This window comes from Terrapene carolina, unplaced genomic scaffold, assembly GCF_002925995.2.
Source record: "Terrapene carolina triunguis isolate 2854851 unplaced genomic scaffold, T_m_triunguis-2.0 Scaffold96, whole genome shotgun sequence".
NCBI classification, from domain to species: domain Eukaryota; kingdom Metazoa; phylum Chordata; order Testudines; family Emydidae; genus Terrapene; species Terrapene triunguis.
Genome location: NW_020664447.1, coordinates 2,557,624 through 2,572,952, shown reverse-complemented (window position 1 = coordinate 2,572,952; position 15,329 = coordinate 2,557,624). Strand labels below are relative to the sequence as shown.

Here is a 15,329-nt window from a genome sequence, read left to right as displayed (position 1 = left end):
TTTCTGAAGCCCCCCCTCAACATGCTAGCAAAACTCCAGGGTCCAGCATGGGGATGGGGGTTTGGAAGGGAGAGACTCAGTGCTCCAGGACAGGGGTGGGTATAGGTGTAGTTTGACTTCTATTTTGGCAGGGGGGAGGCAAGGGCCAGTGAGGCTCAGTCCAGCTCCGCACAGTGGGGTCCAGGGGGAGCGCCACCTCCACCCCCCGACTCACTTCAGCAGGCCACCCACCTGTCTGGGACTGTGTGCCGGTGGCTGCTCCCCGAGGACTCTACCAGTCCCAGAGCCACCCAGGCAGCTCTGACCAGCTGCGTGAGCAGTAAAAGGAGGCTGGGAATGAGGAGCAGCCGCAACCCCGGGCACCAGCAGCAGACGGGGAATGCCATGGCTGCCCACTCCATGGCACTACCAGCCAAAGGAACAGCTGCTCCGCACTGCCTGGATCCCGCTTCCCGCCTAGGACCTGGCCAGAGGGCAGCGCCTAAGGGGGGGCTGGAGGAGAGGAGGAGGTGGGAGATGGAGCTGTCCTCAGGACTGCCCCACCCTCAGTAAGGCATTTCAGTTTGGGAGGGCAACACCCTTGTGCCTCTTCAACTCTGCCCATGGGCTTAAGGTTTCAGCCCTGCGCCACTCCCAGTTTCAGCCCCACAGGGGGGAAGAAGGGGGTACCACCAGAGCTCGAGGCACTGGGTTTCAGCGGTGGGGACCTGCGGATCCCCTGAAAGAGCTCATGGACCCCCGGCTGAGAACCGCTGTACTAAAGAGTTTAAGAGCAAATGCACATCCTATTGTCAGTGTTCCAGTAAACAACTGTCCTGCTAGTATTATCCTGCATTCACTAGTTCACTCTAAATCATACGTCACTTTATAAAAAAAACATTATATATACATACATACATACACACACACCAGTTCTTGCTGTCTCCTTATGGTACCCAAACAAGTAGTTGCAGGTGTGAACTATTGAATGAAAGCCCTTCTCCATAGTCTTAATTGACTAATCCCAACAAAGATTCTATCATCTGCAGCACTTTAGGTGGCAGCACAAACACAAGCCTACCATGAAATGCCTTTCATGTTCACAAGACAAGTAAAGGGGTCTCCTTAAAAAAAAAAAAAAAAAAAAAAAACAGGAATAACCACTTCCAACCATAGATCTTGTTGCAATCCATTTATTTTCCTTATATTGTGAAGACAACAATTTTAGCAGAAGATATTTAATAACCACTACTGCCTTGATCTGCACATGTAGGATTTCATATAGTTACCACTGGTCTACTTTTTCACCTTTTATTCTGACGGATGAAATTAAACAAATACAGTAGCCAGGTTTAACTGCCATTTTTCAGCTTTCAGTAAATAATTTTGATTATCTACAAAATATATAATGCTCAGTTCATACCATGGAGAGAGTTAAGTTTACCAGAAAAACCTGAAGTTAAACTTAGCTCTCAATATTTTGAGTTATTGCAATTGCAAGATAACAGAAGTTTTTCACATTACACCATGCAATAATGCAAGGATTTCCTTACACATCTAAAGGAAGCTCCTGAGTGAGGTATCTTTTACCAGTTGTGATTATAGTGCTTTCGGTAACAAATGTGAACCACAGAGATCTTCATGTGACAATAATAAATAGAGTCATTAATACCTGAGCTTTGAGTCTCAATAACTGAAAATGTCTCACAGCTGTCTCCTGCATAAGGCTTTTCACAAAACTACAGTGTTCATACATTCGGCTCATAGTAGAGTCCTTCCCAGTTTCTAGGTCGGGGGTCTCGAACTCAAATGACCACGAGGGCCACATGAGGACTAGTACATTGGCCCGAGGGCTGCATTTACTGACACCTCCCCGCCGCCGCTCTCTGCCCGCCCCCACTCCACCCCTTCCATGAGGCCCCGCCCCTGCCCCACCTCTTCCCACCCCTTCCCTGCCCCCATTCCAACCCCTTCCTCTGGCATCCAGTTAGCATTTAGTACTTATTACCTGACAGACTTTAATAAAGAGATTGTAAAGTCTTTCTATGTGACATTTTTAATACCCAGCTTTTCCTAGCCATCTAAAAAGCTGAAAATCTCGTCCAGACTCCTATCTCGATTACTGCAACATTATTTTTGGATCTTAAGAAATTCAAACTTGCCCTACTCATATCCATTCAGAATGCTGTTGCTAAGATCATTGTCCCAGCGCATGGCTTTGACCATATCACCGCCCACTTTCCAAGCCTCAACTGTCTCCCTCTTCTCTATCACAGGAAACATAAGCTATTTGTCTTCACTTTCAAGGCCTTTCATGGCCTATCCCCACCCATCATCTCTCACTCATTATTGAGATGTCAACTCTAGCCTCTGATTGGCCCATAATACCAGCCTTCATCATCTACCTCTTAACTTCTCAAACAAGCACCTCCCATGCTTTCTCCCAGGATGCCCTTCATGCTTGGAAGGAGCTCCCTATAAACATCTGCAAAGCTACATCATTATCCTTCTTTAAAACCTCTCTTAAGTAACTCTCCTTTGCTTACAAGGAAAAAAAAATTTTTGACAACTATGGTCAGGTAATCGTCTTGGCACACCAGTGGCCTATCATGCTAACCAACTTTGTCTCATTGTTTTCTTGTACTCCAGTCTGAGCGAAACTATTGTCTCTCATCTTATACTTATGATTCCTGGTCTAAAGAGCTTACAATCTATTTCTGTCTGTACAGTACACATAGAACAGTGGGGTCCTGGTCCAAAACCACAATTCCTGGGCACTACAGTAATACAAAAAGTCAACCACATATACTAGTTTTGTGATATATTAATCCTTTTTAAACAATGCTGAGGTCTACAGCTTGTTCTCCTTCCACATGACTAGGGAAAGAAGATTAAGGGAATTAAAATCTATTTCCTCTTCACCTCACCTCTTTATTCATCTCCACCCTGCTCCCAAGCCATCTGAGGCTTTGGATGCCTCACTGAGCTGCTTTGAGAGTGGTACAAGGGCCTTTCCATTGTGGTTCTTCCACTGAAACAAGAGGAGGAGATGACCCCAGGCTGAGCACGCCATAGGCCAAATGCTCATCACAGCCACTTCATGAGGGATAGGATACCACAATGTGCTGCTACACCACAACTTGGCTCCTCCTCTAAAGATTTCTAATATTTACATTATACAAAATGTTTAAACATGTTTAGAGTCTGAATACAGTTCTTCCAGGCAGTCTGTGTAGCCTGCAGCACTAAACATGAACTGTATTAGTCACTTAAAAAGTGAACTAATAAAGGAAACACTAAGGTAGAATGTTTTTTAGAAGGAGCTTTCAGTGAGATATTAAAAACAGTAACGCATAGACCATATTTAACCGTCCAAGTTTGCGAAGACCCTTTCTGAAGTCCATAAAGACATTTTATTTCTGCATGTGATTACGTGACTAGTCTAAATACACAAGCATGAGGTGTCCTTCAAATGTAGAGAGCAGAGAAAGTCAAGAGAACCAGTCCAGCTTAAGTAAACATCTCTATATTTGCTCTCTACTAAGAGTTCTTAAATGACAGAAAGGGCAAAGAAATGCTCCCACATTTATGAGATCTGCCATCTCAGAGCATTTTACAACTATTCCTGCACGAGCACTGAACTGCAACCACAGAGGTGGAAGGAAGAATATGGGCAGATTACTGAGAGTACACAGGAGTGCCTGGTGCAGAGAGATTTTGTTGAAGGACACCATGGCACATTGCTACACTCAATGAAAATAAAAAGTAGCCCACAAGCAGAACAGGTAGGACTTCAGCTTTCAAGGTCAATTAGTTTCACATCCTCAGACTGCTAAACTGCTGACAAACACACAAGCAGCCTCTATACCTCACTCTCAATATTCTAAATAAAAAAACTCTAGGAACCTTTCAGAAGCATTCCTAGCTAGACAAAGCAACCACATGTTCTTGCTGTATAATCTTTAGGGCTCTATCAAATTCATAGTCCATTTTGGTCAATTTCACGGTGATAAGATTTTTTTTTTAAATGTAAAATTTCATGATTTCAGCTATTAAAATCTGAAATTTCACAGTGATGTAATTTTAGGAGTTCTGATCCAAAAAGGAGTTGTGTGGTGGGGGGCAGGGGGGACTGCAAGGTTATTGTAATGGGGCGGTTGCGGTACTGCTACCTTTACTTCTGTGCTGCTGCTGGCAGTGGCACTGCCTTCAGAGCTGGGCAGCTGGAGAGCTGCAGCTGCTGGACAGGAGCCCAGCTCTGAAGGCAGTGCCACCACCAGCAGCCGTGAAAAAGTAAAGATGGCATGGTATGGTATTGCCACCCCTACTTCTGCGCTGCTGTTTGCAGGGCGCTGCCTTCAGAGCTGGGTGCCTGGTTAACAGTCACCACTCTCAAGCCGCCCAGATCTGAAGGCAGCACAGAAGTAAGGATGGTAGTACTGTGACCCCACCTAAAAAAACCTTGTGATCCCCTCCACCTGCAACTCCCTTTTGGGTCAGATCCCTCAATTTGAGAAACGCTGGTCTCCCCTGTGAAATCTGTATAGTATAGGGTAACAGAACACAAGATACCATATTTCATCGTCTGTGACGTGTTTTTCATGGCCATGAATTTGGCAGGGCCCTAATAATCTTTGTCCTTTCTTCCTGTACCATACCCTTTTTAATACCCGTCTCCCCTTTTGTTTTAGATGTGAAAGCCCTTTGGACTGTGCTATTATACAGAAGAAAAAAAAATTCATTCTGTGTATCAAAGTGTAAGGACTATACCAGAACTGGCATGCTGCACACACAGTCATAGCCTGAGAATCTATGGCATCTCATCCATCTGTATTTTGATGATTTATTTGAAGGATGTGTTCCTGGGTGGGTAGTGAAGCTTACTCAGAGGCCAGAAATTGTATAAAAGCCTCTACAAAACTACTGAATATACCATGCTGAAGTTGCACAAAGTATTAGCCATCGGGAACTGTCAAAACATTTAGTAAGTACTCTAAAGTCAACTTGAATTTTCAGATTAAAAAGTAACAACTGCCTCCCCTTCTCAGCTTCAGCACAGGACATCACCACAGATTCAGTTTTAGTTTTTGGTTTTTTTTTTTTGGTCCAACAGTCAACTCTGAGATTCAATCAGCTCTTGGATAACTTACTTTAAAAAGTCTTAGTTTGATTCCAGTCAATGAGAATTAAAATTCTTCAAGTACAGTTATTCTCAGAAAAATGGCAGCATAAGAAGTGACCCCTTAACACCTGTTCACCACGTGTATGCAAGTCATATTCTTGCTCCACTGACAAATGTTTATGACTTTTAGTACTGCAGAGCCAATAAAGCTGTGGATGACTGCATCCAATTCATTCTACTGACATAATGCATCAACAAAATGGTCAACTCAGTTCCAATTTCAGAATCTCTATTACTGGTGATTATGTAAGCAATGGAAAGAACACGGCTTGATTTGTAGCTCTGGTGCTTACAATAATCTCTCACTTGTAAACTGAGCCAAACTGGTAAAGATGACAATGAAATTACACAGGACGCAAAGTCATTTTTACACTCACTTTTCCTCACTGATTTTACTAAATTAAATTCATTTTGAAGTATTCTTACACATTCAGTCAGCCTCCTTTAGCATATTGTTGCATTAACATGTTTTAAAATTTAATGGTGTTGAACTAAAAACTCAACTGACCTACATCCAATCAATGCCATCTCAAGGTTTAAGTGACATTTACAAATGAGTACATTCTTGTAAATCAGTGCAGTCTACTCAATATACCAGATTATGTTACTTTTGTGACAGAGTAGATTCTGAGAGAGAAACAATTGTGTGGATGACTTTCAGGATTCTGTTACAATTGCTAGTATTGTAGAGGTGTTGTCTAAACTTGTAATATTTCAGACTAAATACTTCCATTGTTTTGTAGAGTAGCTTGAAGTGTTCCTAGTAAAGCCTTAGGGGCACCGACAGAACATCGGTACATTGTTTATAATACAGATCTCTCAGTTTAGGCATTAAAAACTACAAGATTGTAAAATAAAAGTGGAAAGAATGGTTAAGTATTCACTAGGATCCATTTCTTTGAGCAAGGAAATATGGAATGTTACAGAGGGTTGAGTAAGAAGGGAATGTGGGGTATTTTGTGACAGGCCAGTGCGTGACAGCTGGAGAAAAGCTATTGTGGCAACAGCTGTGTGTGCTGCACAGCACCCCCTACCCACACAAAATAAAGTCACTAATTTCCAGCTATTTTTAGTCCACTAAACCGCAACCTGTTAAACTGCCCTCTTTATTTTAAATGTAATCTGTCCGCTGACTTTTGGATCTGAATGTGTTCAGTCATTTACTGTATTTCTGAGGGGGAAAAGTCAGAACTATCATACAACTTCACTTTAGTGCACCACCATTACTTAAAAGCTAGGGCAGTGGTTCTCAACCAGTATCCGCAGGCCCCTGGAGGTCCATGTTTCAGAGGTTCCATGAGCTGCGGCGCCCTGAGGGGCAGAAGCCCCGAGCCCCTGGGCAGAGTTCGAGGGGGACACCGGAGGGCATTGCCCTCCCAAACTGCAGAGCTTTGCACAGAGTAGGTCAGTCCCTGGGGCAGTTCCACACACCCCGCACCTCCTCCACTCCCCACTAAGGGCCCTCTGGTCAGGTCAGAGACAGGAGGCCAGAGCTGGCCAGTGTGAGGCAGCTGCTGCTCGGGCTGGTGCCATGGAGTGGGCAGCCACAACACTCTCCTGTCTCCTCCTCCTGCTGCTGCTGCCGCGCAGAGCTGCAGCTGCTCTTCGGCTTTGACTGCTCGCGCAGCCGGCAAGAACTGCTCCAGGGCTGGGGCCGGCGGGGCCTGCATGGAGCAGCAAACTCAGAGGGGGCCCTCCCAGCACACAACCCCTAGCTATGCCTCTCCCCACACCCTGAGTGGCTTTCAAACTTTTTGAGCTGAGCCGCCAAAACCCCCTCCCCCCCTTTGAGTTATAGTTTTTGGTTACCCTCTACTCCCACCCAATCCAGACAGGCTAGGTGGCCTGCTGAGGTGAGTCGGGGGGTGGAGGTAGTGCTCCCTCCCCAGGCCCCGCCATGCAGAGCTGGCTAAAGCCCCACCAGGCCCAGCCCCCTGAAAACAGAAGTCAATCTATGCCTATGTCTGAGGGCCCCCACCCACCCAAAGCCCCGACACTCCCACCCTGCCTGGCAGCCAGAGCCCCAATCCCGCCCTGCTTGGCCTAGAATTTTATAGACCCAAAAAGAAAAAGGTTGAGAACCCCTGAGCTAGAGGATTAAAAAAAAATACTTAACGACATTTGCCTGAGGAAATTTATAATTTTATGAAAAGTATGAGATTGGGGGTAATAGGGCTTTAATGTAAACTGTAAATTTCTAACATAGAACAAAAAATTAAGCTCTTAATTTCATTTTGTAGCATGGTTTACTACTATATTTCAAGATCTGCAAGTATTAGCATTAAAGTTATGATGTTTTGGACAAATTCCAACTTGACTACATTCTTTCTACAATTTCATTTGGATATACTATTTTCCTCACTTCCTGCCCTAAACTGTTGTGTTGCTGAGCAGTGTTTAAAAAAAGGACTGAATCCTAGAAATAGATGAAGTGGCTTTTACTTCCAGGATTAAACTGATTAGGGCTCATACGCACTACAACAATAGTAATAAATAAAATCCTGGCGCCACTTTGTCATCAATAGCAACGCTCCCAATGACTTCCATGGAGCCAGGATTTCACCCCAAGAATTTCTAGGGATGACAAACTGATCATCTGACTGCTCAAAAGATTCCTATTAGACCTATAACACTGGCCTATTCAATCAGACTCTAAACAGATTCTGTGTAATTTTATGACAATCAACTATTTTAAAAGTTAAAATAAAGGGAAACTGTTCATCAACATTTACAGTGTAAGCTAGCTTTTCCTTAATTGTACTACCATGAAAATATAATTAGTTTTTAAACTTGCTATAGACATGAGATCCTTATGACTGCACTCCAACTAACCAGCCGTCGTTTCTTTTAGGGGAGAGTGACCTATCACATATCTTTGTTAGAGATCAGATTGTAAGATCTTTGGGGCAGGAAGAGTCTTCTTGGCAGAGACAGTTTTTGTTGTGTGTACACAGTGCAGCCCCAAACCCTGATGGGGACATTTCGGCACTACCACAATACAAAAAACTAGTAAGAACAGGTGGGATAAAGGAAAAATCAGTGTCTGGGGGTCTATTGTCAGAAGTCAAAGCAACTTTAGAATGCTGAAGGGAACTAGGCCTTTTGACATTTTGGGCCAATTAACAGTGCAATAATCTGCAGTGTAAATGTTAATTAATTAGTAGGTGGGACAAAATCTTGTCCAACAGAATATCATATTTTGAACACTAGTGAGGCTTCACAATAGAAACGGATTGTGCTCTTTCTTGCTAGAGATAAACCAGTAGCTCAGCTTCCTTTCTCCACCACTGACCTCCCATCCCCATAATTCTTACTCCAAAAGAAAAAAGACTGGGATTAGTTTACTTGGTAAAGGTAATAGCATATTCAGGTCTTGAAGGAGGAACATTGATTTAGTACTCAAGTAAAAGGTGTACTTTGCATGCATTTTAGAATAAAATAACTTCCAAAAGCCTTTTTGCTGGACAATATGTCTTCAGTCAGTTTACAGGCTATGGCACAGTTAAGTGAGAACATCAATGCTTTGTCCATATTTCAATCAAGATTTTGTAACTGATTAAAAAAAAAAAAAAGCACTTTGTTTACAGGTGTTTGTCTCCATATAATAGCCTCTGCCATCACAACAGTGCTTGTCCATTTGTACCTACCACCTTAACTATATAGTGCATTCTGGGGAAGTCTGGACAGCTGCCCCATATTGCCTCAGCAGGGACAGTGTCCTGACATTACACACAGAGAATCATGTGAGGCAACACACTTTGGACATTCTACCACATAGTGCTGGGAGGAAACTCCACCAACCTGACCAGTTACACAAACATAGTTAGGCGTCCCTGTCTCAACTGCAAAAACAGCCCACAAAACTGGTTACAGCAACAGTGCCAAATCAGCCCTATGACGGGGTGAAATACTGCCAATGTTACTAAGAGTTTAACCCCATACTGTGCAAACAAAAGCCATGTTTAGATCCTGCCACATCATGCTGGTTATAACCCAGTTAACATATGTAGTGGGGACAGAACCTTTTTATTTGGTATTAGGTAATGCAATCCTCAACTGAGTTTACTCCTTAATCCTATGAAGTTCTGAAGTGAACTGTGCAACTTGCTTAAAAAAAAAAAAAAGTATATGACTGTAGTTTTTATACAGTTCTTAAAGAAGAGAGATTTATTTAGCAACCGTTTAAAAAAAAATACTTGATTTGCCACAGAAAAGCAGCAAAAGAATGAATCCCTATGCTACAAGACAACTGTCTTTGTAACACTGTAGACATAAGGCCTTCCTAGCCTCTAGTCCAGGGATTGGCAACCTTTGGCACGCAGCTCGCCAGGGTAAGCACCCTGGTGGGCCGGGCCGGTTTGTTTACCTGCCGCATCTGCAGGTTCGGCCGATCACGGCTCCCACTGGCCGCAGTTCACAGCTCCAGGCCAATGGGAGCGGCGGGAAGCAGTGGCCAGCACATCCCTCAGCCCATGCCATTTCCCACTGCCCCCATTGGCCTGGAGCAGCGAACCATGGACAGCGGGAGCTGCAATCGGCCGAACCTGCGGACACGGCAGATAAACAAACCGGCGCGGCACGCCAGGGGGCTTACCCTGGCGGGCAGTGTGCCAAAGGTTGCCAATCCCTGCTCTAGTCCCTGGTCCTGTGACAGGAGGGACCTATTAAATAGCATCTTTTGCTATCCCTAGAACCATATAGCAAGTATTGAAGAACCAACTTTAAAAATGCTTTAAATTCTAAGGGTATGTCTACACTTGGAGCAGTGGGCATAATTTCCAGCTCAAGGAGATTACTCTTGCTGGCTCTCATCCAGCTAGCGTACTAAAAGTAGAAGGTAGCTGCTGCAGTGCAAGCAGTGGGAAGGGCTAGGGGTTCTCCATTTTTTTGGTGGCCTCAGAGCCCGAAGCCCAGGGGACGGAGCCCAAAACCACACAGCTGGAGCTTGCCGCTCACCGCCCCAGGGTGGAAGCCTGACCCCACTGCCCCCGGGAAGGTGGGGAACTCACTGGCTGCCTGTTCCGCAAACATGTGTCTCCCCAGAGGGTGCAAGACCCAACCCCTGCTGGCAGCTCCGGGGAAAGGCTGCTGCTTTGCCCCCCCCCCCCCCCGCCCCATTCACCACCCAGGAGACTACAGCCACAAGAAAAGCCCCTGGTGGCTGCATTTGAGAAACACTGGGCTAGCAGCCCCAAGATACTTGCTGCCCAGAGACACCCAGGCATATACTCGCGGTAGCTAACTCATCCTACGGAGGCTACATTTTTAGCACACTAGCTTAATGAAAGCAAGTCGAAGTAGGTCTCCTGGAGCTCGGAATCACACCCCCAGCTCCAAGTGTAGATACACCTTAAGAGCCAAACTCTCCTATAAGGACTCTTATAAAGATGACAGTCCCCTCCCATCCTCTTCAAGTCACAAGCAGCACCTGCAATACCCTATAGTACTAAAGGCACCGGACAGGAATCAAGTCCAAGAAAGCATGAACAAAAAACAAGCCCTTGGGTCACACACGGATATCCAGAGCGCCATACTTGCAGTTAAACCTTGTTTAGCACTAGTGCTGCTATACCCATGCTGACACACACTGCCTGCTTCATGTAATTTGTGTGTGCAGGCAAGGCTGCACAGGCAATACCATCTAAGGCAACAGTACCAAATTTGAACCTGAATGGTAATCTGTAAATTTTAGCTTCACTCATCCAGGGATAAACTAATTATCTGCATCTACAAGCAAGGAAGGATTTAGCAAAAGGTTTACAATTATTCTAATCTTACCACCTCTGTGTGGATTACTCTCCTGCAACACTAGCAGAAAAAAAAACTTTGCAGTACTCCAAACTAATAACCAAAAATAAAATTTGGCACCTAGCCAAAAACAATATGTCCATCAAATAAAGGCAGCTACATCACATAACAGATACTTATGGCTCATTTAATGACTGCATTTCAGTTTCTACTTCCCAGTTTCTCCATTCTGGCTTAAAATGCTTCATCCAAATAGCCCTAAATGTACAACTCAACTGTCCAACAAGGATATCAATTGTTATTAAGACTATAAGTAGCTTTTAAAAGACCAATTATAACACCTTGTAGAACACTAGCTTTTCTAGGCGATCATATACCCAATGCCTCTTCCCAGCTTTGGAAAAAAGTTGTACAGAAAACCCCAGTTGGCTCACGCTGCAGATTCTACTACCCCATCAGAACGTTATTTAATATGGCTAAATGAGCATGCAAAAAGGTGACATTAGGATTCCAAGTAGCACTTTCTATACTGCTGTCATACTCCTATCTAGAGGGAAGAAGTGTACTGAAAATCCACCCCATACGCCTTCCTCTCCCACAAGATGTTGCTCCACTGTCATTCATACCAGCACAATGAATAAAATTAAAAGAACCAAGGTATGATGTGAACAGCTACAGAGGGTTGTTTTTTTAAATGCCTTCAAATCAGTACTACAAACGTCAAAAGCAATGAAACGGAGAAGAGGAATGAGAGAAAAGTTAAATGAGATATGGGTGAAGAAAAAGGCAAAACAGGAAAGGGGACATTTCTAATAGGACTGAAATACATAACCCTATTACTTTCCTGCTTCAGGAAAAGCAACAGAACAGGTAACAGAATAGTGGCTCTAATGATCTGGAGTTTAAGCACACAGCAACAAACCAACTTAGATGTGCTTCAGGCTAAGTCTACACTAAAAAATTAGCTCAACCCAGTTACATCCCTTGGGGGTGTGAAAAATCCACACTCCTGAGCAGAGTAGTTAAGACAACCTATGCCCTGGTGTAGAGAGCACTAGGCTGACTGAAGGATTCTTCAGTCAACCTAGTTACCACCTCTCAGAGAGGTGGATTAACTTCAGTGATGGGAGGAGCTCTCCCATGCCTATGGTGCATGTCTACAGTGAAGGGTTACAGCAGCCCAGCTTTAGCATTTCTAGCTAAGACATAGCCTCAAACAAGGTTGACTTGAGCCAGTCAACAGCTATACAGCACATCAGTACTTCTCTAGCAAGTCCACCAGTTCTTGCAGAATTCTCTCTCTTTTTAACCTATATTGTTACCCAAAAAAAGCCTTCTAAATTTGATCCTATATTATGCTTAGTGTGTCTATAGATGGAAGCAACTGAGAGGCATAAACCACCCCCATTCTGAATGTGGCAACTCTGCAGCTGAACAATTTATTATGTCAACATCATTAGGTAAATCAGTCATTTTAATAAAAACATTCAGCTGGACAGAGGCCAGAATACCAACATTCTCCTTCACTTTGCTATGCATGCCCCCCAGCCACCCCTCTAGCCTTAAACCTCCATTGCCCCCATAAATCCAGCCATTTTATTGTTTATTTCCAAGTATATAATTTCCTGTTAACAAGTTCTAACAGGTCTCTTCATTTTCCACAATCTGTTATCTTTAGTAATTACTGTCCAGCAGGTAGCAGCTTCTGACATACAAGTGAAACCCTTCAATATTTCCCCCCAGTTGTATAGAGTTCATTCACTGTTGTAGCCTTTTTAGCTGGGGAAAGCCATTAGATGCCAATGACATGTCAGACAATGCTACAAGCAGCAAATTCTAATGGGAAAGCATTTAAAAATATTGCAATTGGTAGGAAGGGAGCCTATCCTCAGGTACTATGCAAATATGAATGGGAACACCTCTGCCCCCCAAAAAGGGACATTAGATATAACAGAATACTACACATGTCCAACCAGTGAGCTTGGAAAGGAAAAACTAGTTTCAAACAGAGCTCTATGAAAACATCTAGATCTAGTAGCCACCTAGATCTAAAGTTGACAATGCATCTACAAAGTATATTGGAAAAGCAACTTTCACACTGTTGCACAGATGAGGACAACTGAGGCAGCAAGAGGCCAAGGCACTGGCTCAAGGTCACACTGAAAGTCATTGGTCTAAAACCTGGTTCTTCAAACATTGCAAACCTCAATGCACCAGCTCTCACAGCCTCAGTCAGTTCTACACATCAGCACCTCGAGCTCTGCCAACTGGGCAGTGTCCAGCCCCTGCCCCCTCAGAGCATGGGAACACGGCAGGCACCCCCATCCCGGGCAAAGCCACCACCCCGCACCAGTGCCCAAGGAATAGGGCATGTCCCACCCTGAGGCAAAGCCACCCCTCCTGCCAGTGCCCAGGGAGTAGGGAACAGGACCGCTCACCAAACCAGGTAAAGCCAACCCCCGCCAGTGCCTGGCGAGCAGGGGTACCCCCCCATGGCAAAGCCATCCCCCACCAGTGCCTGGGGAGCAGGGACAGGGAACAGGATCGCCCCCCCAAACCAGGCAAAGCACCCCCCCGTGCCCGAGGAGCAGGGCAAGGCCAGACCCCACCGAAAAAACCGCCCCCCTGCCAGTGCCTGGCGAGCAGGGACAGGGAACAGAACCGCCCCACACACACACACACCCGTGCCCGGGGAACAGGGCAAGGCCAGACAACCCCCTCCCGGGGGAAAGCCCCCCGCCAGTGCCCGGGGAAAAGACCAAGGCCAGACCCCCCTGACAATGCCTGGGGAACGGAGCGGAGCAGGGTCGGGCCGGACCCACCCCCGGGCACTGCAGGCAGGACAGTGGCCAGGCCCCCGCCCCGGCGCCCCTGGGGACAAGGCAACGCGCGGCCTCTCCTCCACCCTGCGGCTGCCGGGGGCGGCCAGGCGGGCGCTAGGGCTGCCCCACCCCGGAGCCGGGACCCGGAGGCTCCGCGCGGCGCGGCGCGCCTCACCTGGATGAACTGGATGGTGAGCGCCGACTTGCCCACGCCGCCGCCGCCCACCACCACCAGCCGATACTTCTCCTGCCCCGGCCCGTCCCTGCAGCCCGCGGCCATCGGGGAGCCGAGCCGAGCAGCGCCGCCGGGTCCGGGTCCCTCCCTGCGCCGCCGCCGCCTCCAGCCGGGCTGGGAGCCGCAGGCCCCGCTCCTGCTCCTCCTGCTCCTCGGGCGGGGTCGCGGCGGCAGTAGCAGCGCCCAGAGCTCCGCGGGGCGGGGAGCAGATCCGCGCTGCCAGCCCCAACCCAGCCGGCTCCTCACCGCGGCGGCCACGGGCCAAGTGAGAGCAGCGGCGGCTCCGGCGCGGCTACACAAATGGCCGTCGGGGGGAGGGGCCGTCCTATTGAATATTCATGAGGAGCTGTAGGGGGGGCAGGACAGCGCAGAGGCGTGGGGGCGGCAGGGGGCGGGCTTGGCGCTTCGCCAGTTCCAGGTGCAATGGGAGCCGGGCACTGAGCGTCCGCCCAGGGGTGGGGGCTGCGACAGCAACCCCGAGCTTCCCCCCAGTGAGCTGCCTGCCTAGGGCTGCAAAGACACAGGCCGCGGGCGGGAACCTATTACACCCAGCGAGCTGCGTTCCAGGCCAGCCGGCGGGCGAGTTAGGGACTCCGCTGGCCTGTGTGTGGCACCCTAGTCCAGCCCCTGGGCGCTTCTAAATTATGTTAGTCTTCAATTACATGATCCCATTGACTTTTGCCCACACAGGTCTTGCCAGGGGCACTGGAACAATGTATGTAGTGGGAGTGCTGAGAGCCATTGAACCAAACGGTAACCCCTGTATATAAGGCAAACCACCTCAAGCACCCCTAGTTCCAGCACCGCTGGCTCCTGCCCCCATGGCTGGTACTTGTTGACTGTGCAGTGTTAATTTTATACACCTGGTTCAATGTGTGGCCCCCGCTGCCATATTTACTGCCTGGCATTCAGCAAGTGTTGAATACAGAATTAATTCCCTCGTGGGCTTTTCGGTAACCCTCGTCACTGTGCTAGCTACAGGCCTCCCAGACATGAGTGAATTTATCTTCACACCACCCTCTTATGCAGTGAGGCATCCTTATGTCTATATTACAGATGGGGAATTGAGGAACAAAGAGATTAGAGCCAAAATTATCATTGTCCATCAATTTCAGGAACCGAAAGTCCAATTTTCAGAGTACTTAGCATTTTTACCACGCTATATGTTCAAAACAGGGTCATCAATAGGGTTGGAACCTTTCCATTACTGACACAAACGACTATCACTGGGGCTAATGGAGTAACTGCTAGTAGTAGCAGGCTATTATCCACTGTGTAAACCAGCCACAAGAGGGAAAGGACACTTTATTACTGGGTTTCACAGCTCTTTGTGAGGAGAGGAACGTTGAGACTCAGGAATCCT

General features: G+C 46.7%; 1 protein-coding gene across 1 annotated transcript in view; it reads right to left on the bottom strand.

The window, feature by feature from the left end:
• The window catches only part of RRAS2 (RAS related 2), an 87,714-nt gene extending 73,455 nt beyond the window's left edge, over positions 1 to 14,259 (bottom strand). The window contains exon 1 of the mRNA XM_024196437.1: positions 13,907 to 14,259. Within this exon, the coding sequence (XP_024052205.1) occupies positions 13,907 to 14,011 (105 nt within the window). The 5' untranslated portion in view covers positions 14,012 to 14,259. The remainder of the gene's footprint in view (positions 1 to 13,906) is intronic.
• Between the last annotated feature and the right edge of the window lie 1,070 nt (positions 14,260 to 15,329).